The 27,863-nt window shown below is 41.1% G+C and overlaps 1 protein-coding gene across 7 annotated transcripts in view; it reads left to right on the forward strand.

Annotated features, from left to right (window-relative positions):
* LOC117245643 (A-kinase anchor protein 13-like) overlaps positions 1 to 27,863 on the forward strand; it is a 147,614-nt gene that overhangs the window by 10,351 nt on the left and 109,400 nt on the right. For 6 of the 7 annotated variants that reach the window (XM_078161635.1, XM_078161629.1, XM_078161642.1 and 3 more), the window contains exons 2-3: positions 13,591 to 13,634; positions 25,369 to 25,522. In XM_078161635.1, the coding sequence (XP_078017761.1) occupies positions 13,602 to 13,634; positions 25,369 to 25,522 (187 nt within the window). In that variant the 5' untranslated portion in view covers positions 13,591 to 13,601. Of the gene's footprint in view, positions 1 to 231; positions 388 to 13,590; positions 13,635 to 25,368; positions 25,523 to 27,863 lie in introns of those variants that run through there. The other variant, XM_078161631.1, reaches the window with a different exon arrangement.

A 27,863-nucleotide genomic window follows, 5' to 3' on the forward strand; every position in this document is an offset into this window, starting at 1 on the left:
TTATTTGGTCTGATTGACAGAGAGATACGAGACAGAGAAACTTGTGTCTGCACATGCTCCAAACTTCAACACTTTTATTAAGGATATGTTCACAAGGCAGAGGCAAGATAGCGATAGTTCCACCATTGCAGTTGCAACAGACACCTGACCTGTGGCCTGAAGGCTCCGCCTCTCTGCTCTGACATCAGGGCTTTGATCTGCCTACTGTCTGTGTTAGCACAAAGCCATATTTAGCTCAGTGTAATCAGTGTGGTGAGAGCTCGCATGCCCGCTACTCGGGATACCTGCCTAGTATAAACACACCTGCTCTCTCTGATGGACTTAAAATGAATTTAATGTGCACCTGAAGGACTCTGCTCGCAGCCGTCATCACCAAATACACTGCGGGTAAGGTTGCCATTGATACATTGATGTGCTGCTTTAAAAGTTGCTCAGCAGTGTGAGGTGACAGACAAACAATTTAACAAGCAGCTCTCAGGTTATAGGTGGTGATGTCAACTAAAGCGAAACATTATGTATGAAGTTACACACTGTTTCTGAAGGTTTTCATGCTTGTTTGTGTTTTGATAATATTCCCCAGGGCAAAGTTTGACTGTGATGCACCTTCCGTGCCTAGCAACGTCTGCCTCGTGATAACGCTTAATGGTTTTGATAACAACATTTGTGACCAAAGAGTCTGCTGTTAAATTAGGTTGTGAGTGTGCTCTGCTTATGGGGAATTAACATTTTATTTCTGCACAAACATTTCATCAAAAGCCAGTTGTTTGTGTGTGGAGGCTATGAATTAATACCTACTGTATTACATAAAACTACTTGTTATTATGGTTATTATGAAATACCTGATATATTTCTGAAAGGATGGAATATGGTGGCTTCATTCATTTTAATTGAGGATTTCTTTTATAACAAAATTACTTATAAAAGTTCCTCAAATGAAAAAAAAAAAAGATCAATTAAAGCTTTCTTGTTGAGACACCATCTTTGAGGTTTTGGGCTGTTACACTTTGTTCACAGTTTTTTTTTTTGTTAGGTGGTCTGTGTTTTTCTGTTCTCTATTTTTCTTGTTGGTCACATGGTTTATGTTGTGCATTCAAAGGCTGTGATTGGTTGCAAGTAACCAGTGTGCTTGGTATAAGATAAAGGGACCAGAATGTAGGTAATTACGTATTGTCAAATGTTGTGAAAATGTAAAATCACAAGGGTGTCATGACACATTGTGATGAACTACATGGTTCTTAGTTTTAATGTGATACTTAATTAAATGATAACTTCATCAGAGTCACTTTATTGGACTTTAAGACGTTCCATCAGAGCCACAAAAGACGTCATACAACTGTTTTCACAGGCTGTGCTATACTCCTTGTGATGAGTAAACTGATCTTAATGGGTAAAATTGGTGGAGTTCCCCTTTTTAAAGATACAGAGCACGTGTCAGTAGTTCCTTTAGTGATAAGACAGGATCTTCTATTCAGTATATTTGCAATTTGATCTAATACTTAAGCTTCTTTAACAATCAGCAGTTACAGTACTTCTTAAGGTGGACTACTTCAGCGCAGTTAGATCACAAGTAGTCTCAGTTAGAAGTCCATCCCTTTATACATTTCCTGTTGGAGAAGTAGAGCGTTCCTGTGGGCTGATGCTTGTTACATAGACCGGCAATCAGTGGGGGAAGTGAGCAACTCATGCACAAAACTGGCAATTCAGTTCCCAAAACCACTGCAGTGGTTTTAGTTTCACACTTCTTTGGCTATTTTCTTAACAATTTCAAAGAAACAGAGTGGGTTGAATTGTGTCATCTGGTTGTTAATGAAAATGTTGGAAAGACCCTAGAGAGGTCACCAGTTTATCACCGGGTAAACACACACAAACAGAAACACACACACACACACACACACACACACACACACATATTTATGGGCAATTTAGAGTTTCTGATTGACCAAACTTGGAGCTGAGGTTCAACCCCAGAGCCTTCTTGCAGTGAGATGATAGTACTAACCAAAAAGTCGCTATGAGGTCATGATCAGAGTTGGAGATGTACATGCTATTATCATGCATGTCGTTTGGTATGTTAATTGACATGATCTAACAATACACATCAGCCATTCCTGCAGTGGAGGTAAAGTTAATCTGATCCGGCCTGCTGTGAGACTGTGGTTTGCCTTGCTCAGGATTCTCCAGGCTAAACCTCTTACCTCTCAAATGGGACTAACAGCCACTTTCCTTTTCTCAAACTCTGATGTATCCTGTGTTTCTGTGTGTTTTCTTTTCTCCCCAGCCCCTATTTTGTCTTCTTTTCAACATCAGTTTGTTATTTCACACACCACGGTTCAATGAATAAGTGCAGCAAGTTGACGGTGCAATGTTGTATTGATCATTTTGAGAGATTTCGCACTAGTGTCTGCCTCTGTAAATAAGTTGAAATCCACATCGCTCACCCAGCTATCACCCATCAGGATCCTGTGAAAAATTGGATTGCCAAGTGCAGCTGAATTCAAGTAACAGAAATTGCCCTGTTGATTTTGTAATGTGTTGAACGTTTACACGTGGGCAAAGGTATACAGCATATTTATCCTTTTGCAGGTTCTGGGCCACGTTGAAGTGTTTAGTGTATCGGACAGTGATGACATCTTTCAAATATCACTCTAAATGTTAGCCCATGCCTCTTCTTTCTGATGGGGTCACCATCCTTAGACAGGCAGCAGCAGCACTCTTATTTGCTTTGTCTGACATTTTAGGAAATCTGTTTTTTCCTTTTGTTGCTAAGAGTAAGACAAGAGGACTGATACCACTCACATGTCTATATACTATATACCCTTTCCCACTGGAAAAAAACCCTTTAACATCAGGCTTATGTCCTTTGTGGGAAAGGCTACAATCAGATACAATTGGCATTCACACCCGGGACAAATGACTTTGCAGTCGTCACAGGTTTTTATTGGCTCCGGGTTCGATGGCAGGAATGGAAACATGACACCAGGGTAGACACTCCTCCATCAGTAGCTTCTCAGTCACTAATTCCATCCATTCCAGATTAGTTGACGCCAAATTTGAAAGAGAGAGATAGTACATCGTAACATTTTCACTCACCTCCATGCTGTTTTCTACTGTTTACCGACCCTGTTTTCCAGTGCGTCTGCAATGTTGAATGTGATACACCATAAAAAAACAAAAAGGCATACTCGTCTTCTGGCAATGGGAATCCACATGTAAAGAACCCACATACATGCGATGATTTTGGTGGAAAACAGTTCATGATAAGTATGCAGCTACCACCAGCAGCCAGCTAGCTTAGCTTAGCTTAGCATAAAGACTGGAAACAAGGGCGAACAGCTAGCCTGGCTCATTAATTACCACGTCATATCTTGTTTGTTTATGTCTATACAAAACCCAAAATACAAAAACGACATTCCCTGGGTTTCTGGTTAGTTGTGTATCAGCCACTTTCTTGGTTAGGATCAGTAACTTCCTGGTTGCCTGGCAGCAGGTCCTGACAAGGAAGTAGTTTGGCACGTAACCCCCCACCATAAATCTACAAATTGTCAATTTACATATTGGTTTTTGTACTGAAAATTCAACATCTTAGTGAGCTTTAGAGGTGCTTTGGATAGTTCCTGTGCAGCCGTTTCCCCGACGTTAGCTGGCTGCTATCTTCACATTTACCATAGAGATGTGACAGGGGTATTAATCTAACTCTTGGCATAAAAGCACTTCAACAGATTTCCCAAATTATTGAACCACTCCTATAAAAATGTCTACAGAGCACCTCGTGGCTTCATGGTGTGGAAACAGAGGGGAGGGGGTGGCATCAAACCTGGGGAGGAGTGCTGATCAAGGCCCAGGCCCTGATTACAGGCCAGCCCCCAGTGTGCCTCACAATAAGATAATGCTATCTGGGCCCACAGGTATTTGGTTTCAGTGGAGAGGGTAATAACTGTCACCAAACACTGAGGAGACCTTTCATCCCCCAGCCTTGTGTTGTCAGCCAGCGTTTGTGTGCAGTCTCTGCACAGAGGCGGCTTTTGTGTGGCAGGGTGAGGTCACATCACCACGATGGCCTCATATCTGTCCATGGAGACAATAGCTAGGTTTGATTAAATCAAACAGCCGTGACTATCTAAATAGTAGTCAACATTGTGTGTCCAAGTTGCTGTGGTGGCGTTGCTGAGGAGGTGACGTAGCCCTGACTAATTTAGCCGTTCCCCAGAAGAGCAGGGCTGATAGTGAACCGTAAAAAGAATCACACAAGGGTTCAACACAGAGCAGACGCACATTGCTCTCTCTGGGGTTTTGTGCTAGAGGGGATTTTAGTCAGTGTGTGACATGTTGTAGTGGTAGGCCAGTAACTAGTGGTTAACCAGGGGAGAAAGCGTGAGAGGTTAAACAAACGTCTGAGTTAAACATCAAACCCAGCTGAGCCACACAGAGCCTTAATCCTCCCTCAGTGTGACACATTTGAAGGCTGTGATTTCAAATGTTATGTATCCACTTTGGAAACTAGCTGCTTACAAGAATGTACCTGTGAATTCTTCTTGAATTTGAGTGATATGGTTGTTGAGAGTCTTAGAAGCCTCGCATTATGAGTCAGACGTTGTTCATGTTTGGAATGAAACTCTTATTTGGACAGAAAAGGCAAACAAGCCTTTCAGCCAAAAAATGTCTAGTCTCATTTAGTCTTTCAGCAAAAATGCAAAATTTGATTTGAAGTCCATATCCAATTCTAATAAAAAGGGAATGACATGGATAAGACAGGTTGATAATACAAGAAAAAAGGGACGTTAAGAGGAGTTAAGAATGAACTGTTGGACAGTTCATATGAACTCTGTCTCTCACTAGGCTTAAATCAGCCTGAAAGCTCTCCCTGGCACTCTCTGTCTGCCATTTGGTGGAGGTTTTTATCCAAAGCTCCTTACTGCACCATGAGGCCTTACATCTAAAGCAAGATGCCCAACTGGGTATTGAACCCCTAAACATTGTTTGTCAAAGGCTCTTAGTGTTATTGTTGACAATTGGAAAACAATTCCTGTGGATTTTATGTCGAGACAAAGATGCCTGTTGGTGATGTTTCGTATGTTTGTCAGATTCATGTATCTATGGAAAAATAGACCAAAACACGCAGAAAGAGTAAGATATTCAGGCCAGGTTGTCCTTGTCAAGTTTTAGAGTGGGTACGCCTGCATAGGTGAGGTACAAACTTAGTCCTGCCTGTCTCTGAGACTTAGGTCCTGTCTCTGTTGTCATCATGGAGCCCTGGTGTTGGATGACAACTCGGGTCTAAATTGGGCTTCTGTCCCTTTTTACAGGTGTCTCCATGTCCTTGACTGCAGCTCTCTGCACACATAGCACACAGCCTAATTCAAAAAGCTTCATGAAGAAGCAGCCCCAGGTAACTAATGTCCCCATAGTGTGGTTCGGCATTGGCATTCTTCAGGTTAATTAATGGCCAGTGGGAGGTTTTTGACCCAGAAAGATTTCAGCATGAAGCTCTGAGGTGATAAAACACTGATGTATAGTTGTACATTGCCTGTTATGTTGAGTTCAAACAATGTGACCTGTTTTAATTTTAAGTAGCTGCACTGGATTCTGCACTATGTAAATCTGGGCAGCTACTAGCTTCTACTTTTTTTTTGGCATCATTTAACCAGAAAAGGATTGATGATGTTAAGATAATAACCTTGGAGTTGATCAGTATGATCACATTATGTGCATTGCTCAATGGCAGTTGGTGAGGTAAAGCGTTTTGTGTTTCTTTTCCCTAGCTTATTCAGAATCGGGTGGTTTTCACTCCTCTAAGCTCACGACTGCCGACTCTAATATGCAGGAAAGGCCTGATAGCTTGGTTGGTCAAAAATGCATATTAACAAAATATCTTATTGATTTCAAGGTGGGGGCAGCAAGTACAGTGAGAGACAGTGCTGATTATAGCCATTGTGAACTTAATTTCCCAATATTGATGCCATTTTGTTGATAAGATAAGTAGGCCACCATCCATCACAGGTGTGATAATGACCCTGTAAATCACTGAACAGGCTATGCTATGCTGCAAATTGGCACGTAGCTCATGGTTGGTCGCCGGGTGGAGTCTGGTGAGCACTTGTGGGTCATGCTTGAAATCATACTGCTTTTATTTCCTGAAGTGTTTTGGTGGTGAAATACTTAGGCCTACTGGTCTCCCAGCAACAGAAAAACCCTGACCTGCACTGAGCACGTGCATTTGTTTTAGTAGTTTAAAGAGATGTGGCCTTTGGACAGGAGGACAGAGGTGTTCCTACAGGAAGTCTCAGAGGGAGTGGCGCTGACAGTAAGGATTATGTTGATGCCATCACAGGCCTCTGATCTGCACACTGTTTACTGCTCTTACCTTCAATTCATTGTTCGCTTGCACATTCAAAGTGATCGATAGTAAATTCTCTTTGATCTGGAAGATTTTTAAAAGGTTACCTTGTAAGATGATTACATGCTTTTAGAGGATGATGCCAAAGACACATGTAGGAGAAGTAGAGGCATGCATCGTATGAAAAAAAACCCTGAATAGTTGTATACTTTTGCAATGGATTTGTTATACTATTGTTTCCAAGCATGAATGCATCAATGTTTGTTTTTTAAACGCCTTGGTTCACTCAAACAATAGAAACTTTATTAACAAGAAAACTCTAGAGGGCACCTTTACGTTTTGTCAGACTACAATCATCTTCCAAAAAGACTCCTTATCCCAGTAACTACACTCAGTGAAGCTGTTCCTGCGGCTCATATTGGACCCAAAGTGGTGTTTACTTGACTGTGACATTAAACATCATTGGATGCACCTCTATCCAGAGAGGATTATTGAATCATGTGTGATGGCAAACTGGCGAGTCCCACTGAGAGCAAGTACCTCTCCCCCCAAGAGAGACCTTGTCACAGACAAAAGCAACAGATTTAGAGACAAAGCTGCAAAACAAGTTTTTAATATTAGGCAGTGCACAGTAGTCTTAGTCTTTCCTGTGCATGTGGTGGTGTTTGGGAATTCTCAGCTGTTGATTGGGAAAGATGTAGTCCGATTAATGAGTTGTGAAGCTAATCCTGTTCATCCTCACATTCACGCTGCAGTCACATGGCTATCATGGCTTATTTTGATAGCCAGGGGACCTGCAGAAGCCATAACAGGTCCATTCACAAGCCTGACTCGGCGTATCGCTGCTCCTATCCCTGCATTGAGGGGCTTTTGTCTCTTGATTTATTGGCTCATTTGTGATGGCTGTGCACTTGAACGTGGCTGCTTCTTTGTGGCCATCCCGCTGCAGAGGAAGAAAATTCAGTTCTAACAGCAGTTCAAAGGCAGTTTCTGCCATAATGGAGACTCTTAAGGAGCTCGGCTGAAGGCTGGCTGCACCCAGTGTTTTAGATGGAGTTAATGGGTTGTGTAATCTCTATAAGCAGGTGTCGGGTGGCCGTAGGGTGAGCTTAGGGGATGTCATTTCTCAAGGTTCTTCTGTTACCAGAAAAGGAAACAGAGTTTGGTTTGGATACAAGGCCTTTTCTCGAAGTACATGGACAATGCACGGGTTTTTATTTACCTTTCTTGTTTTAAGAGAACAGATTGCAAATACGAAGAATCTATGTTTGATGTTGTGATTCGGTGCAGACTCTGAGTCAATTATTGTGTGAGGATAATGGGTTTCACTAAAAGCATTAGTTCCACCCAGGCCCATTCCCCTCTTAAGTTAACAGAAGAATGGAGCTCTAAATATTCGCCTTTGTTGAGTTTCATTTAACTCTGGCTTCATGAAAAACCATGTAATTGTAAGATATTGTGTTATTTCCATCAGTTGAGAAAAATACAAGTAGAATTTTTTTCTCCACCATTGTAGCAGACATTACCTGACATGTACACTGTAACTTGACCCATAAGCCCAGGTATTATCCACAGCACCAAAATATCTTGTTGCAGTAAATTGCGTCGAAGTTGTGTACCTCTGGGAAAAGCTCTTTAGCTTTTTGTGACACAGATATCAGTGCATCGAGTCTTGTGATTTCTGTAGTTTCCTGGAGTTGTAGTTAGAAATGACCTACAGACGTACCTGTTTTAGAAGTCCCCCAGGAACTGTCTGAATGATTGCTGCTGCCCAAGAGGGACTATTTGTCACACCCACTGTACCGTACAACCGTGGGGGTCAACCATAGAAAACAGATTGAAGGCAGTCTGCTGAACAGATATCAAACCTGCATTAAAGGATATTTTTGATGTTATCATAGAATCAAGTGACTCCTTGTCTTGTGAAAGAGTCTCTTGTAGTGATGAACACAGAGAATTAACACCCAAACTCTGCGGCTCCACGCAGCTTGTAGCCTTTTTTAGCTCATTGTTTTACTTTGGTTTGATTTATTGTTTGGTTAGATCTCACCTCTCTCATCAACCCCCTATATAAAACAGTTGGCAGACAGTTGCAGCAAACAAGCTCAGACGAGCTGAGTGCACACTAGCTGTTTAGCACAAAACAGCTAAATATGGCTGCTGAAGAAAGCTGACTTAAAGCAATTATTTGTGAATACGTTAGCCTGAAGTACTTTATTACTCACATCAGCTTGGCAGGGCTGTGTTTCTGTGAGTGTGTTTTGAAGTTTTTTGGTACACTGATGTTAAAAAAATTCCCTTATTATTGAAAGCATTATTAGCGTTATGTCAACAACTAATGCATCTGAAGGTCCTGCAGTTTTAATTGCACTACAGACAAAAAGATAAAGACCGTAGCCTGAAATAGTAGTTTGTGAATTGTCCCCTAGGCATTAGTATTTCCCCTACAACTTTACCCTTAACAGAAACAGCTCTGAAGTAGACCATAATGGGACCCTTCCAACTATATTTAAGCTTGATTACACAGGCCCACATCTTCCTCCTCTGATGGCAGGACATGTTTGTTACTTTAGACCACAGACTGTATATAAAGATGGACAACGTGTCTCCACTTCCTCCCATTGTACAAAAGTAAAGCCAAAATATCCCAGATAGGGCTGCAGCCATCTTGCACTGGTGAAGTGATTTGGTGACAGAGTCTACACAGTAGTGATCAGGCTACTGATCTCTCTCTGATCCCGGAATCAAGATCCCGCCCATGTGTCTGCCCAAGTCAGTGCCATTGGCCCAACTCAATAGCAAGCACACAGATTGACACGCACAGCCGTCAATCATGATGTCACACCCAAATCAGCATGATAAGAACTATCAAATGACAGAAACCATCTTTGGAAACAAATATTTGACGTCTAGGCTACTTTGGTTTGTTAGTTTGGACCGTGTCGCATCCACTAACATAGAGGGGTGGGGTTTTTGAACTACATGTATATTGCAGCCAGCAACCAGGGGGCAATCAAAATGTTTTTGCTTCCATTGCTGTCCCTTACCGTAAGCTGTCATGTCGTCCATCTTTATATTCACTGTACGTTCCCATACTACCATACTATATAGTATGCCAGGAAAAATATTTAGTATGTCCCAATACATAGTATGTCAAATACAGCAGGTCAAAAATACCAGGATGTTCTACTACATCCGGTCTGATTTTGCAGTGTACAAGCCAGCGTGCTTCTATGGCGATTCGGACCCACAATCTTCTGCGCAGCAAAAGATATGTCACATTGACTGTCAGTAGTTGCAGTGATAGATGACAGCCAATTTAGGTGACTGATTGCCAGTCAATTAGTAATAAAAAGGGATAGTAATTGTTTAATTGACTATAATTAGATAATAATAATAATAAATATAACCAGCCACAAAATATTAGATAAAAATGATAGAGAAATGTATAGCCTGTGTAATTTTACTGTCTGAATATAGTATCTTAAAGTCCTCAGTGTATGCATTTATTACTTATTGCAAATTAACAACATCAGAGCTGTCTGGGTTGACCTCTGTCTATAGTGAGCTTGGTGAATGGCATTTTGTTTTATCTCCATGGTAATGTAATGGATCTATGAGTAAGAGGGTCAAAGTTTAGGGTGTAATGTAATAAGAAAGTAGTATGTCCTGATTGTGTTCATACTGCATGCACCAGTACGTATTTTTTAAGGGCAGCTGTAGTATCTATTAAAAGTAAAAAGAAAAAGTTTGCGATTCTGAACGCACCCACAGTCTGTGCTTTAGAGTGGCTAATTACTTTAGCCTTACAGTCACACTAAAGTGGAAGTTTTGGAAGTATGTGGTAATGTTGCAAGCCTGTCTATGAATCTGAAGCAAGCAGTGGAGCAATTACATCCTGTGATGATGCAGTATACTGAATCAGCTTCCTTTGTGCTTTATTTAACTTCCATCTCTGCATCATATTTAAAAACAAAAACAAAAAAACCGTCAGAAACAGATGTGACCAAAGTAGAGAATCAGATGGACGGTTGCATTGTGACCCAGTGGACAAAGAGCATGTGGCTTGTTTTGAAAAAGCCAGTGGTTAAAGGTCATGTTAGCCAATGTGTTCCTGGCTGCAGTGTGTTTTACTGTGATATTCAAGCTCCACCTGCACACTCATTGTAATTTTTTCTGTCAGGTTGATTCCTAAAATGTAAAAAATATAAGCTGTTTGACATATCACAGTTGCAAGCTGTAATGGTGAAAATTAAACCCTGTGTCTACTGTTTAATGTACTGACTCACTGTCAAATCAGATGACCTGTCACGCCACTTATTCTGATTAAAATGACATTTCTGAAGTTTTACAGCAGAGTATTGCTCATTCTGCCACCTGCCTCAATTTAACTGATGTCAGTGTCTCTGTAAAGGTATTCTTATGTCAGACTGACATCAGATGGGTACAAATTTTGGTAGAACCCGCCAGTCTAAATCTCCCTAACACTTATGTTGTAATTGATGAAGCTGAAACTGCAAATGTAGCCTAACAATATCTAATAGATACATAAAAAATCACAGAAAAAGCTTTTCCTTGGTGGGTGGGAAAATCAGGGTATCACAAGGGCTTTCCTCTCCCTTAACAACTGCAAAGAAGTGGCCATTGCAGTGGCAGACTGAGCTGTTGTGTTCAGCTGTCAGGTGTGAATGTGCAGAGAATGTAAAGCAGGGTGGAGCTGAAAAAGGTCACGGAAACCTTCCCTGGGTGAAAAAATGTTATCAACTTTATTCTCAACAGTGAAAACTTTGAGTGTAGCAACGTACCTACTGCCGACCAAATATTTTCTTATTGTGCAATGTGGTGGGCCGCCTGGTGGTCAATAAGATGTCACGTAAAATTAAATGTTTGCCAACAGTGATGACAAACTTAGTTTGAAGCACCCTTGAGTAAAACATTAACCCATGCCTGCTCATGTACTGTGGAGCAGTTGTAAAGAGAGCACCAGCAGATGAGAAATGTCCAAATATCCATATATAAGAGAACCAGTGAGCCTGTTGGGGACATTATGTGAGAGTCTTATCAGTCAAAGTCATGCATGTGGTGAAGAAGCTGGTCCCTGGCCCAGTGCACTTAAGGCAAGAGGATTAGACTCCAGAGTATTATTAGAGCTACTGATTATCCCCTTACCTGATGCGCCTAATTCTAGCTCAAGCCTATTTATTTAGCAGAAAGGAGGAAAAATGTTTGGATTTGGTTGCAGAAAGTGAATTGGCCTCGCCGCGCTCCGTCGAGTCCAGCATTGACTCTTTTGGTGTTTTCTGCTGAACTCATTAGGTCCTGGCCTTTTGTCGCCGCCTCCCCCACTGTGGGGTTCATGTGATTAATGCACTGCTGACCACTGAGGCCAGCAGCAAGGACTTGTTTTAGTGCCAGGGAAAGGCGGACAAAAGAAAATTGTCTCTCCAAATAACTGAGGAGAACACAGGCTCTCAAAGCCGACCAGTCCCTTGACTCATTGATGAATGTAAGCAGACCAATATCTTCTCAAGAAAGTTCAACAAAAAGGTTTCCAATCCATTCGTTCTCAAGTCTACAGCTGTAATGTATTTTTTTGGATGTAATTACACACCCACCGCTTATGACCTTGTGCCCAGAAAACAGCTTTGAGGCCTGCGTCCCAGACCGGTAGTAGGGAATCAAACGTGAACATGAGCCGGTAAATCCTGCTAACTGATCTTCCCGGCATAAACCCTTGTAGAAGCGGCAAAGAGATGTGTTTTGGTGCTGAACCTCCTTTTTGCTGTTTGCTTGGGGAACAACTAATGGGCGATTGGAGGAGGCAGGAGCACACAAACAGTTTTGTCATCATTGCCGCGGCTGTCTTTGAATAAACAAGCACAAATAGAGACTTGGCAGTTTTGGTTGGATGATGAGTGTGTGTTTTCCCGCATGTGATTCAGTGTGTGTCTGTTCTGTACTCATGCACTATTAACCTCCCAAAGAGTGTTGGGACTACTGCCAGGGTCAAGCTTAACTGTCACCTTGTCAGCAACAATGTTCTGATGCTGCTAGAGTTGATATACATGCATTTTGTGAAGAAAAACCTTTGATGTCTAGTGTTTGCAGGGTTTTATTTCAGCAAAACTCAATTCTGGCTCATTTTATGTTTTCCCACATTTCAAACTGCTACTAAAAGAGTGAATATTGGACTTACATTTTTTAGAAAGCCAGAAAAATGACTGTAAATGAATGCTGTTGTCACTCCTTGTCTGCTGCTAAATAGGCATCAAGCTCAGTAGCCATATCAACTTTATTAATATTTTCAAGAGACAATTCCCCCCAAAATCAAATATATTTATTTTTCCTCTTAAGTGAAGTGCTTTTGATCAATCTAAATTGTTATGGTCTGAGTTGCCAAGTGTTGGAGATATCGACCGTACAGATGTCCTCCTTTTCTGCAATATAATGGAACTAGATGGTACTTGGCTTGTGTTGCTCAAAGTACCAAAAAAGTATGTTTGGAAAAACTCAACAGCAATGTCTCTTCCCATAAGTTATGACCTGGTTACTTAAGATAATCCACAGACCTTGTTGTGAGCACTTTCATGTAGGAACTGTTTTCTTTCTGCCGAACTACAACTGCCAACCGTATCACCACGCAGAAGGAAGTGTGAATCTACTGTTGGCTCACGTAGCACCACTGAGCTAGCTTACGTTACAGCTCAGCTGAGAAGGACGCCATTAATTTTCTGCCACTTTCACAAGCACGAGTCTCTTGTCCATGAGTAGATGCACACTGCCTCCTGCCACTGCTAGCTAACATTACAGCTCAGCCAAATAGGACACCATGCTACTATGAGTAGCTGCACACGTCCGTCTACGCAGTGATACGGTTGGTGGGTGTAGAAGAACATAGTTCCTACATTAAACTGCTCACAACGAGGTCTGTGGATTATCTCGAGTAACTAAGTTATGATTTCTGGAGAGAGACATTGCTGTTGAACTTTTTCTTTGTCCCTTTGAGCACTACAAGCCGAGTACCATGTAGTTCCATTATGTTTGAGAGAAGGCAGACATCTCCATCAATCAGAAACTCACACCAAAACAACCATTAATGATAAAAAGCAAAAATACGTGTTTTTCAATTGGGGGTGAACTGTCCCTTAATATTGTGTTAACATCATGTTGCACTGCCTGAATACATCATCTTGTTAACATACAGTATTTTAATGTACCGGTAAGCTATAATCTCTCATTTGTTTTTGTCTTTACAGTGTCCAGGGACATGAAACTCAATCCACAGCAAGCTCCACTATATGTAAGTATCACCATTCACACACTGTTTGTCTACCCACCGGTGTTTTCAATGTGCTTGATTAGACCTCATCAAGGACTGCATACTGTACGTGTGTGCAGACTGTGCCGTTTGTTGCACCTGTAAGGGCGGAACAAGTGACACAATTATCATCCTTATAAGCACTGTATATGGAGTTAGATGACCTCATGTAGTTTGTTGAATAGCTCTGCCTGACTCCAACGTCAGACATGTCTAATTAACTGGAATAACTGAAAACAAGTGTGTGGATGTTCAGGGGAAGATAGTGGAGAACACAATATCAGACTGCATGCAAATAAACTGGCTATTTAATGTTTGCTGACTGGCAAATATTTATAACCGTTTGCACTCTGCTCACTGTCCTCTGTTGTTTATTTAGTGGTCATGTTTTACATGTTGTCAATGGAATGATACAGGAACCACTTGGTGAACAGATTTTACAAAAATAGACCCAGGTAACTAATAAGGAAGTGACATACATGACACAAAACAAGACTATCAACTTGACAACATGAAACTGCTCTTCATTACACATCTCCTATCTTTCTATTCAAGTTATTTTCTTGGAACATTTGACATGGTAGTTCCAGTTTGGATAAAACCCCCAACCTTCAATTTGTTATTGTCTTGCTCCCCCATCAATGTAAGAAGAGCATCTACATTGTCAAAGCTACACTGGCTTTGTCTTGGCTCAGACTTTGGGTGAAAGGAGCATACAGCAGTGCTCACAGATTTATCAAAGAATAGGTAATCATACAGGTAAGGGTCTTGGAGCTTAAATAATTGTTCTGAAAAGAACAAATTGAGGCCTAGTTTAACTGGACTTGTGCCATTTGTCCAAATCAATACATGAGCGGCTAATTACAGCAAAGAGCTTGGTGCCTTCTGTGAAGAGGACATCTGACCTCTTGATTCCTGGATGTTCTTGTTAATTGTGAGCTGAAACGGTTTAATTATGCAGACTGTCTGTGTGTGTAAGTGAACATGTTGTACTGCAAAGTTGCTTTTGTCCAGGAACCAAGGTCTACTGGACTATAGGATGTCGGATAAAGAAGTAAAAGGCCTCCACCGTGCAGAAACAAGGTTTCAAGGCAGTTTATTTCCTAAATGACTGAGCAACAAGAGAGACTCTGTAGATGAGTTTCTCAAGCTTTTTAATATCTCAACTACCATGTATCAAACCATCCATGTTGTAAGCACTTACCTGGATCTGGGTTGCATGTTAACGCTGACATCCTTTGCCAATGTTCCCCAAGTGTTGAGTATCTCCAAACTCTCCCTGGTCAACTGGGAGAGTAAATTTTTCCAGAATGACTTCAGTCTAATTCAAGGTGCAGCCTTTGATCAAGATAATGTGGTTCAGATAGTGTATAGGTGCAGCTTGTTGCTGAGGTCCTCTGTGATTGGTGACCTACCCACCGTGCCATCCAGAATGTAGCAATAACCCTGCAGATGCTATCTCGGCAGCTTCAAATCTCTCATCTTATTCTTTGTCTCTACCCAAAGCTTGTCACTACACGTGAGGGTCATCTTATAAACTGAAAGCTTTGCTTTGTGGCTCATATTCCTGATTGTTATTGCAGGTTCAAATTTTCAAATAATGTATTTGTTTAAGAAGGGACAGTGTACATCAATGAGCATTCCTTTTAAAGAAAAAAAAAGAAGAAAATGTAGATGCACCCAATTGTAGCCAAGGGCTGATTTACATTGATAGTCCCCCTGCCAGATGTTTGTCAGCATAGTTCCTAAAAAAAAAAAAAAATCAATACAGTACACATAAAATATGCAATTACAATATAAAATACATTAAAACACATAACAATCTTATCGTCACACTATAAACTTATTATACTGTGCAGCTTTCTGCACTCGGTGCCCGTAAGAAGTGGTCAATCTCATGATCCCTCTTACTCTAACTTGTCAGTAATGCCCCAAGATGCCTGATTGCCCCCTTCACTTGGTTAGAACAAGCCATTTTCCCAAGAATACAGCATCATGGCCTCCAACAATTTCATGTTGTCCTTTTTCTTATACCATTTATGGCTCTTTCATAAGTCTGAATTACTGATTGATTACAAACAGGCTGGCTTTATCAGCCTATTTTATGGTGTTCTGAATTTGTCTTGTTTAGACTTACTGGAACTGTTAACATTATCCTGAAATGTCTTCAGTTTACCATCAAGGCGCCTGCATTCTTTGATACACTGGGGTGGCAGTGGCTGAGTCCATAGGGACTTTGGTTGGGAACTGGTTCAAGTCCCCGACCAAACCAAATATGGAGTGTGGAGTGGTAGCTGGAGAGGTGCACTGCTGAGGTGCCCCTGAGGAAGGCACCGTACCCCCAACTGCTCAGGGCACCCATCCACGGGCAGCCCCCTTACTCTGGCATCCCTCCATTAAATGCATGTATAGGTCCTGTTTGTGCATGATGTGTGTGTATTTAGGGTATGTGTGTATGTGACAATGTGATGTGAAAACATTTAATTTCTCCTTGGGGATTATAGAGTCTGTCTTCTCTTACATGAGCTGTAGGGATGTCGTGGGAACAGATACTTTGGTAAAAAGTCGATGCCAATATTCTGAAAGCATAATGGTACTCGTTTTTCTTCAGTACCTTAGGTGCCACAGGTACCAGAGATGCAATTCTTCTGGGCCTGGCAGGGCAACATTTATGCCTACAAGTGTTCTAGTCTGTCGTTAAATGCTGAAAGAACAAGGATGTCTACCATCAAAGAAAACAATAACATGTAGAAGACAGTGACAAGTCCAACTGCAGCGACAGCTCCGCCTCAACTCATCCAAAAGTAAAGTGTTTTTCTCGAGGCCAGCATATTTTGTTAATTGTTTGCAATGGGAGCTCCGCATATTTACACTCTGCTACAAATAGCAGCAGCGTGACAGAGTGCTGAGCATTTATTCTGCACTGAGCATTGCACGTTTGGCATTTTTTTCTGGTTGCCAAGAGCTGAAAAATGTCAAGGTAAAACGCTGCGCTTGTCACTGTTACTTTTACCCAACCATCCAATCACAGTGGAGGAGGGGCAGGACAAATGGCCTTCCGCAAAGACCAACCTACATGTACATGTACAAGTGCTAAGCCACAACAATGATGGAGGAGAAATATGTTAATATACTGTAGGCTATATGTTAATGTTTCCTCGCTCACAAAATCTCATGAACCAGCAGAGGCTAGGACTTTGCATTTCAGGCAGATCAGCATTATAAGAATTAAATTTATTTTAATTTAAATGTTTTTAAGTGTATGCTTCTGTAGATGGGGTTTATTGTTGTGCTTTGTTTTTCCATGATATCGAATTGGGTATTGAGAAAAATGGAAATTCTTTGCTATTGTTAGCAACTAAATTTCTGGTATTGTGAGGTGCGTATTGAGGTGTGTGTGTGTCTGTGTGTGTAAGTGAGAGACATTTTCGGGTTTCAGTTTGACAGAACAAGTCATTTTTTCCCCAGAAATACATCCTGGCTTCAGGCAATTTCCAGTTGTCCTTTTTCTTATAATGACCATTTAGTAGTTTTAAAATGATCCTAAATTGTCTTCAGTTTGGCATCATGGCACCTGCATTCTTTTATATATGAGGTGTGTGTGTGTATGTGTGCGAGTGTGGGACATTTCTGAGTGAGTGTCTGAGTGGTTTCCACTGGTTTCCTATCACTAGCAGGTGAGGAAGGCACACAGGAAATGAGATAAGTCAGAGACGTGTGTGTGTGTGTGTGTGTGTGTGTGTGTGTGTCTGAAGGCTAGAGAGGTTCACACATTAACCACTCAGACAACTTTATCTGTGATTTACAGTCAGACTCTTCAGTGGAACCAGGCGGGCAGTCAGGCCTCATTAGACATCAGATTTTAGACACTTATCACAGCAGTTCTCAGCTAGATAGCTCATAGGGGTTACGTAGTCGGCCTGTAATTGTACCTCTTAAAGAATATAACATTTAGGGGACTCTGCCATCCAAAGTGACTGATAATAGCAGCCACAGTTTGTAAGTCTAAAAACCAAGATCACCAACTGTAGAAACGACCAGTAGCAAAGAGGTCAAGACCTTTGGTGCTGTTGCCAAAGAATGATTTTTAATAAGGAAGTGATGAGCACAGAAATTGTTTTGGAGAGAGTAGCTTCTTTGCATAATGACGTCAGACATTGGTCTGCTGTCCAGATGGAGGGCAGGCAACAGGAGGGAAAGACTACCAACACTGCACAAATGCCTGTGATTTATGCTGTTTACAGCAGTTCCAATAGGTCACACTGGGAGAAAACAAAAGCCACTTTAAATCCTGAAAATAGTTGCACGTAAAGGGGAGGAGTAAAAAAAAAAAAGTCACTGAGAAACAGTGGCAGATGTGGATCAAAAACCTCCGTCTTCAGTCTGGAGGAGCAGAGCCAGCTAATTTAAAACTTAAACAATGAAGCGTTGTGCTAAACATACCTCGAGTTGGATGAACTGTGTGAACTTCTTTGTATTTTAAGCCATGACTTTTGTAAAGGCGTTACACCAGACCTTTGGGAATGGTTGACTAAGTCAGCTATTGTTACCTAGTAACATTTAGCCTGACAACGGTGCATCCATGTACAGAGTTGAAATATAAAAGACATTTACACTCAAACAGGTTTACTCACCCGGCCAAATACAAGATAGTCGTCGCAGACACAACCAGGCCAGCTGTAAATACAGGCAGGGGGACAACACTTTCAAAAGTGGGTACGTCCTGCGATGTATACCCCAATTAATCATATTTCCATATGTATTTTGTATCTACTACTTGGACTTGTATCTACTGTTAAGACCTTGTTTGTTTTCTTATTTTGAAAAGCAGAGGTAGTCACATATGTGTCCTGGGCTTAAAAAAAAGCCATCCAATGAATAATTGGAGAAAAGTAAAATCAAACATTGACTGAGGAAATTACTGCAAGGTATTAAATCATAAAATCAGATCATTTAGGCCCATTCATTAAATCTTGAGGGCTACTTTAATTAAATACTGGTCAAATTGTGTGCAGAACTGAAATAGTTTAAAGAGTATCTGGCTATAAGCTCTTATATAATGATAATAAACTTTATTCAATAGCACATTTCAAAACACAGTTACAAAGTGCTGTACAATAACAAAGCAAAATTGCAACACAAGACGGATAAAACAACATGTCATAAAGTGTTATCTAGTTAAAGATAAAATAAAGAAGGCCAAAGCTAAAATCAAGATAATAAATGGGAAATAAAATCAATAAGAGAGCAATAAAGTAAACAGCTCAGATAAAGTCAGGATATGCTTCCTGACAGAAATATGATTTTAGGAGAGACTTGAGCGAAGCGTGTGACTCAGACAGGCTTATATCCTCAGGCAGGTCATTCCATAGCCTCGGGGCCCTGGTGGTTAAAGCTCTGTCCCCTTTGGTCTCCAGTCTGCACTCTGGGACAAGCAGAAGGCCTCTGCCCAAGGATCTCGAACTACGTGAAGGTTCATACGGGACTAACAAGTCTGAAATATAATCAGGAGCCAGGCCATGAAGAGCCTTAAAAGTAATTAATAAGATTGCAAGGTTTTTTGACTGAGACAGTAACAAAAGCTGTTGCAATAATCAAGACGTGAAGACTTAAGAGCATGAATAACAGTTTCTGAATCTCTAAAAGTTAAAATAGATCTTATTTTAGCAATAATTCTGAGGTGATAAAAGCATCATTGGACAAGCTTAGTGACATGTTTAACATGACACCGAGATTTCTTACTTTTCCAGTCAAACCCACTTAGTACCAGATGGCATGCTGAAATGTGTTTTAATTATAAAATTACATGTATTTATCATTTATACATATAGCTTTATGGGTCAACCATAGGACTTTTCATGGACCCCCTTTGGCCTTGGGCTGGGATCATCGGTACCCTTTGACACCCCCTGACAGCCTGGACACAACTGCAGACAAAACAGTTATAGTCCATTAGACTCCTGTACGCTTTCATTGGCTCGCCCTGTAACATAAGTAACGTTAGGAGGTCTGGAGGATGAGCTGGTTTGAAACAAGGGTCATATCAACACCAGGCAAATTGGTCAAGTTGTGGGAAAAATCACTTTCCTTCATTGTGTATGGATCACACCCAACATGAGTTTCAATTTTTCTGACAAAACCCACTGCCTGCAGGCTCATCCAACCCTTTTATGTAGTCACTCTCTATATTCAGTCCACACAGTATATGGATTTTTCACCTGTGCCCTCCGTCATCAGAGTCATGCGACTGCAAACAACCCATTTGAGCGAGTAGAAAGGGTTATGTGATTTGTTGGGTAGAAGACTTGTTGATTTTTCTTTCAATAACAGAGACTGATTTTGCAGCTCTGACTGTGAGTAAACATGCCATTTACATTCTTGGCATTTAGCAGACAATGTTTCCCAGAGTGGCGTACAATTAGATGAGCAGGTAGGGGTTCAGGCTCTAACACAGGACGCATGACTGTGGGCACAGAAGGAGTTGTGGCGATGGAGCGAGTGACCTCTCTGCTATGTGATGGTCTGCAGCTGCACCGCTGCAGGGATGAAGGATGCTCCAAATGTCAGCAGCCTTTTTTTAAGTTGGAAGTTGTGCACAGTTTGATTCGTAAATGCTCTGGCAAATTTTGTCATGTGTGAACAGGAGCTGATTTAATGTGTGTCTGTCTCCCGAAAGTTCCAGACGAGCCATTTCCATAAATTGTCTTCTAAATTGTCTGGTGGGAACAAAAGCAGCAGCGTTTCTGGGTAAACCACGCAGAGGGTTGCAGTATTCTGCTTTGTGATTGCCAGCAGGAATGAATCACACGGTCATGCAAGTGTAGCCATAAACCTTTAACTTTCTATCACGACAGCTCTTTATGGATCATCAAATTCGACAAGTTGTTCATAATATATTTTTTTTTTATTATAGCAGCTTCCATGCTACAGGACAGTAAAAGCTAGAAAGGTAGGTCTATTGCATTTACAGTAATTAATGATGAGAGACAATCTCGAAGGTGCCATGGGATGTCTTCACAATTAGTTTGGGTGCTGAAGTGGAGCAAACTTCCACATTGTGCCACCTATAGTCAGAAATCCAGCCAGGGGGATAAACATTAATTTAAACTGCATAATAAGTTTCTAAATTCATCATTAAAAGCAGCTTTGGTTAGAATTCATAACAGTAAGCGTGAGGGCCTAAAATCACTCTGCCTCACCTGGAGACTTGAACCCGGTACAGTTGCAGGATGTGAGGGAAAAGGCTGCACTCGCTCACACATGCATATTTAAAAAGAGGGGGCTGGGTTCATAGCCTCCAGCTGTTCTTTTGATGTTGCTTAATAGTTGCCTGTTCCCCACTGAAGTGCCATGATTAGCAGGTCAATACCCCAGCAGGTCACTTTGTTAAGCACTTATTACCAACAGAGAGCACAGTCATATGGTGTGACTGAAAGATATCCATTTGTGCACGTCACACGACTTCAAAACCGCTGATTTGTTTTTCTGAATTAAGCCCGTCGTGAGAGAGAACTTTCTCTGTTTTGCATTTTGGTTATCATTATTATTAGACTTAATGTCAGTAGCTTTAGTTTCCATTTGTGTGTGTGTGCGTGTGTGTGTGTGCTTGTTTGCATGTTTTACAAAGGCCGCTGTGTGCAGCTGTGTTTCCTGCAGTCTCCAGCAGATGTTTCACATCTCTGTTTCTCCTCCTCCACCCCCTGCCAACACATTTGCCTCTTAAAGGACTGACAATGATCCTATTCAGTCGATATCCCATTCTGCTCTCACTCTTTTTATTCAAATAAGTCTGAATTCATAGATCACAGATTGATTCCACACAGCAATCATAACTGAGGAGGTAAAAAAAAACAACAGGATAGTAAAAATGTATTATGTAGGCACGATTTTAGGACTTCATTTAATCTGTTTTCAGTGCAGTTTTTTTAAAAAAAAATCAGTAGCTTATGATGTTATTTATGGATGGATATTAATGTTTCATAAAATTAGATACTGCTTTTGTGCTGTCAGAATAATTTGAGTAGCTTAGGTGCCAAATGCAGCAAGTTGATTTTGTGATTAAGGTGATTTGCCACCAGCCTTCAGCAGCAGAAGAAAATAACCTCTCATTTTGCTTTTCTTTTGTTCATAGTGAGAATGTGCAACTTATTTCACACTAAAACGTTTTCATTTACACACGGAGCGCAAAGTCCCAAATCTACTGAGGTACCAATCCGTTCAGTATCACCAAGTCCTAATTTCCAATCTGGGCTGCGGATAAGAGATGAGTTTTTAATGGAGAGAATGTCATGCCTGCTGGCTTCCACCCATCTACAACTCATTTATGCCAGTGCCCCTGCTCTGCTTGTTAAAGCTGAGACTCCCTGTGCATAGCAAAGCCTGCATCCTTCATGCTGCAAGTCGGTGTATTTAGTCCCAGCTCTCTGAAGGTTACTGCAGGCAGTCTCTCTTCCTGTGGCCTCTGGGCTATGTGGTCGCCTTTGAACACATTTTTCCCCCTCACATTGCTCAGCAGCAGCAGGGGCTTGCCAAACAGAGACTTGCCAATCCCACGGCTGCTGGTTAACCTCGCTGCTGTCAACCTGCTGATCCCCCCTGTATGGAACAAGGCCCTGAGGCTACCGCTGTATAAGAGAAGGAGGATGCACCTTTAACCCTTACTGTTAAGCTCTCCTTGACACCGGCCATCACCGGCCACGACGTCAGGCTGTTCGTGTTGGCCCGAGCTGCTGAAAAGATTGCAACACTGGTCAGATTAAGTGGGATGAAATGTCCCATTATCCCTCCTCGGTGTCAACAAGCTGCAGTCCCCCAGTGGAAGACAGCTAATTTTGAACAATATCCCCATTTTGTTGTTGCTTCTCCTCCTCCTCAGTCTGTCCCCAGATGACACCACATCATTGCCCACAACAATCCAGCCACAACATAGCCAATTGTGACTTTAGAAAAAAAAGCACATTGCACAATAGACTTTGTATTTTGTAACTGCATAACTGTATTTTCACACTGAAATTATTTGCAAATTAGCAAGACACATGATATGAAATAGTAAGCATTGTGTAGTCAATAAAAGATGTATGCATGCAGTGATTTTAGGTTGAATTTTGTTCCTAAAATCACAAATAATTCACTTGTTACTAAGCCCAGACCAAACAGTCAAATGCACAACACAAATCCAGTTTACAATAACACTGGCAAAGTTACCATTCAGAATTCTTACAAAATTTTGAAACAAGGTGTCCTTGATTTCAGATACAGATATAAAAAAAAAAGCAGGCTTCTTGCTAGCAATTATCGCTGATAAGACAACTGTTGCTGACTTTTTTTTTCTTTTTTTTTTTTTTAAGATATTTTTTGGGGCAATTATGCCTTTAATTGACAGGACAGGTAAGTGTGAAAGGGGAGGGAGGGAAAGGGAATGACATGCAGCAAAGGGCCACAGGTTAGAGTTGAATCCGGGCTGCTGCGGCAACAGCCTTGTACATGGGGCGCCTGCTCTATCCACTAAGCCATCGATTGACTTTTTAATGTTTCAGCTGACTCTTTTCAGAATGAGAATTCTATGGAGGGGGTTGTAAATGTGCATTTGATGTCTGCACACATGACATCGTGCTAAAAGACAGGCTGAAGTTGCACGCCCCAGGCAAAATCAGTTAGCATCCTCATCAGACTAGACATCTTCTTAGGTTTTTGATATTGTAATATTCTAAGTGTTTTCTGTTCCTTGTTTTAAAGGCGGCATTACAGTTGAGTGATGTAATTTTCTAAATTGTAGTGTGTATTAGCGTTGTTGTTTTGATTGTGAATCTGATTGTTGTGCATTAACATGAGCGGAACAAATATAAAAATGAAATGAACTTCATATTTGCCTTTACTCAGTCGTTAAATCGACATTACTGGTTATTATTGATCAAAAATCTCATTTTGTGAAAGCACCAATTGTCAACCCCACAATGTCTTCTCAATATTAATAACAAGATATTTGCTCAAAAATATCATGATATTTGATTTTCTCCATATCGCCCTACCTTAGTGGACAGGTGTTGCAAATTAGTGTTTCGCGACGAACACTTTCCACAGAGCATCTTGTTGTGCATACATTTAGAAATTCTAATGCTACTGAAAATTATAAGAGCAGACTGTTTATTTTATCGTATCCTTGGCTGCTTTGCTTGTTCAGATTATCAGTATAATTGTATATTTCACTTTCAATGTTTGGATGAGGACTAAGCAATGTGTATGATAAACACAGCACTATTTGGGTAATGTCAGCTGGGACTGCAGGAGTATAAAGTTCCCCAAATCCAATAAGAGCAGGACACAGCTGCTGCCGTTGCCCACACTCTGGAAGCTTTCAGAACCGGCCTCCTCGCAGTGGGGAAATACCACAGTGCATGTTCTTTTTGTGAACTGAGTTTTTCTAAATGCAACACATAATGTCACAAATGAAGTAGTTATTTATGAGGTGTTCCTAAGCGTAGGAAGTGAGGCTTGGTTACTATGGTTGCACTTCTTTCTCTTGTGTTTTTGGTGTTGCAAAGACAAAAAAAAAATCCACAGCTGTCCAGTCTCTATAAATGCACAGTCACTCCTTTGCAGAGAAGAAGAGAAGCTCCCAGGGTGAAGTAGGGCTCTGGAGAAGAGGGTAGACCTTGATTAATGTTCCATGGATGCACAAGTGTTAAAAAGCTGGATTTCGTTGAGAAAAAGCACTTATACAGAAGCTGTTAATCATGCTGCCTCCTGCTTTGGTAAAATAGTTTCATCGTCCTCCTCCTCTACGGTCTGAACCTGACGGTGCTCGGCAGAAAGTCAAGCTGCTCCTCCGTGTTTCAGCACTGTCTGCTGCCTCCCCGTTTGTTTGCTAATGATGTGATGAGTAGCATTTTAAAATCAATAAATCATTACCATATTATCTTTGAGCCGTTTGTGTAATTGTGGTAAACAAGTGTGGTGCAGAGAAAACTGGCAGCCTCCACACGGAGTCTTACACCACGGCCCTGTTAAGATTTGCATCCAGATATCCAATCTGTAACTAGATCCAGTGGTGAAGGATTATAGTTCACATCTGGCATCAGTGTTTGTCTTGAATGCACCAAAGTGACCAACTGTGATTGGATTTTTTAATCTCCTGATTGCTTTTGATTTTATCTATGGGAGACTGATATGCACATTTTCACTCAGCAAGAGAAGAGGAGTTAGAGAAGAACTTTTTGGCCTTTTGGCTTAGGAGTCGCAGTTGTTTGGGGTCCTTTGTCCTCTGCACACACTGTCTAAGCTGTATAAAATTATGTAAGGGATGCATTTGTGTTCTTTAGCATTTTTGTGCACACTGTTTTATGTAAGCAGCTCCAAATGTTGCATGATAATTGTAATTCAGTGCATTTATTTAGAGCTGTTTGTTTGATTTTGGATCAGCCAAGATGCACTGCAGCAGCAAGTGTGAACAGGAAATGATTCTTAATTAAGACTTGACAGTAAACTTGATTTTTTTTAACATAGAGGTTCAACTAAGCATCAGCTTACCTAGTCAAAAAGTACTTAGTACAGTAATTTTCTCCACTTTTTTATGATGCAGTTAATACAAACATACATACATACTCTTTCTAAATATGTGTTTTTGTTTCCTGTACTTTTGTCAATCTAACTTTCTTGGTGCTCTTTCTTTTCTTTCTTCCTCCCTCTTCTTCCTGTCTCTCTCTCTCCCTCTCTGCAGGGGCGGTGTGTTATCACGGTGCAGCTCGCTGATGACGAGCTGGCTGCGGATGAGGAGGGTGTGGACTACTTCCTGCTGTTTGTTGGCAGCACACAGAGGCACCTGACCAGCACCCTAAGGAGCAGTCATGACACCTTGCAGGCGCTGTGTCCCGGTAAACCACTCCACCCACAACGCCTTGCAGCTTCCTTTCCTACCTCTAATGAGCCGTTGACAAGGCGGCTCCACCCACAGCATCTGATACATGTTGAATCTATTTTTAATTCTGCTGTCATGTCTGCCTGTGTTAACTGATAGCACAGACCTTGTTTCAGATACCCTTTGAATTACCCTGAATAGTTGTTGGTAAACAAAGGCAAACTGATGTGAGGGTTCTGTGAAAGTAGCGTTGTGGCATTCAAAGTCATCTAAAAGAATAAAATAAATCACAAAAAGTCAGAGCTCCTGTATTGGTTAATCCTTTATAACTATAATTTGTTATAGTTTTTGGTCCTTTGAGCACCTCAGGCTAAGTTCCATCTAGTCCCATTATATTTAAGAGAATGCAGACATCTCTACGGCCGATATCTCCAACACTCACTTCAAAACAATCTAGACTGATGAATAGAACTATATGCAAGAGGAAAACTATGTATTTTCAATTTTGGGAGTCAACTGTCCTTTAGGGTGTGCTAAAGCATGCAAAATGTTGCAGACTGTTTCAAAACCAAACTTGTATTTAAGAAGGGGATGGTATTATTCTTCCCCCACATCACATAGAAAGCAGAGGGCAGTCAGGAGTTATTATAGCCGGGGAAAAAAGTCGAAGTAATAAATGATTAATCATCCACCACCACTGTCCTCATTTTAAACTAATGTTGTGTGTTGGAGAGAGAGAGAAATCACCTCATTTGACTTTTTCTAGAGCCCTGCTCATTCATCACTACTCCTGGAGCACATCCCACTTATTCTTGTTGCAGAATTGAACATATTTAGCCAGTGCTGAAGTCAAAGAAACTTCCCGTGAGGTGAATGAGCAACAACAGGCAGTATGGAAATCAAGAGTCAAAGGTCACCCTACACAAAAAATGGGTGTTAAAAATACAGAATATGTGTGGTGTTGTAATAAACATGGATCTTGGGAAAGACGTTAAGTTTGAGCTGAAGGGATAAATGTAAAAGATATTACTGATATTGTTGTCCTCAAGCGTCTGCGTTCCAGTCAGGAAAAAAGCAGGCGTAACATGTTAAACAGCGTTATCTTGTTAAGAGCTCGGCTGAATTACAGCCATCTGAGGCGGGTGGGAGGTGTTACTCTCTACTAACAGATTAGTTGTGCTTCACTGCTCCCTCCATCAGTACACACAGAGCTCCAAAGGACCCGTCCTGTGACCAAGCAGAAGGTCGCGGGATAGAATTCCCAAGCGGCCTGGGAAAATGGCTACAAATACACTGAATCACTACTTTGGCTTAGATGGAGGTGCCCTTGAGCAAGGCATTGTAACCTTAATATTCAAGCAGAGCTGCCAAGTGACTGACAACAACAAACCAGCTATGTTTGTAGTGACAAGCAGGCGGTGTTTTTAATGGTCAGCTCATGTTGATGTGAGTAGGATGACAAGGAGTCCTGCATCCACAGTGTTCGTCTTGGTATTTGAAGTGGAAATAAATTAATGCAGAAGGTCACGTGCCCTGTAAATTAGAAGCAGAGATGTCAGCACAGTATGCGTTTACAACACATCCATCAGAGCCTTTATTACCTGTTAGCTGTGTTTTGACACTGACCCTGTATGTGGACTGCAGTTCTCTTTGTTCATTGTTTTTGTTATGACAACTGAAAACTCATTTGCATAAATTTTCATTTAACTGATAACATGTTGTTCATTTGCTGTCCCGTTTGATTTGTGACTGCTGAATAGGTATTAGTGAGATAAACTGACACACCTTCCATTAAGTAAAGTAATATTCAGATGTATTGGTATTAATTAAATATGATTGAAGCCATCTATAGGCGCTCATTTATGAGGGCACGTGCCTCTCAATATGTAAAACATATTGTGTATTGTGCATTCCCCTCAATACAGTGCAAATCTGCTCTGTATTGCAACTGATAACTGTTGACAAGCAGTTAAAGGTTGTGTCATGTCAAATGACGCCTCTGCCTGATAAACCTGGCTGAAATACACTGTTTATGTAAAGAACATTTCAGATTTGCGGTTCATTCATGATTTTTGGCAGCACATGGGTGGTAAATACATTTCTACAGTCTAATTTTTCATGGGAGGTGGTTAATGCAGAGTGAGAAAGTTTTCCTGTAAGGAGGGACATTATCATATTATTGTCACAAGATAATTCTACACTGTTTCATATAAGTAGCACTTACAACAGACAGCAACTTAAAAGGGGTGGGAATCACCAGAGGACCCACAATACCATATTTTCACGATACTTATGTCACAATACGATATTATTGCGATATTGCGATATGCTGAGTATTGCGATACAATATATTGCGA

The sequence above is a fragment of the Epinephelus lanceolatus genome, chromosome 2 (genome assembly GCF_041903045.1).
Source record: "Epinephelus lanceolatus isolate andai-2023 chromosome 2, ASM4190304v1, whole genome shotgun sequence".
In the NCBI taxonomy this organism is placed as follows: domain Eukaryota; kingdom Metazoa; phylum Chordata; class Actinopteri; order Perciformes; family Serranidae; genus Epinephelus; species Epinephelus lanceolatus.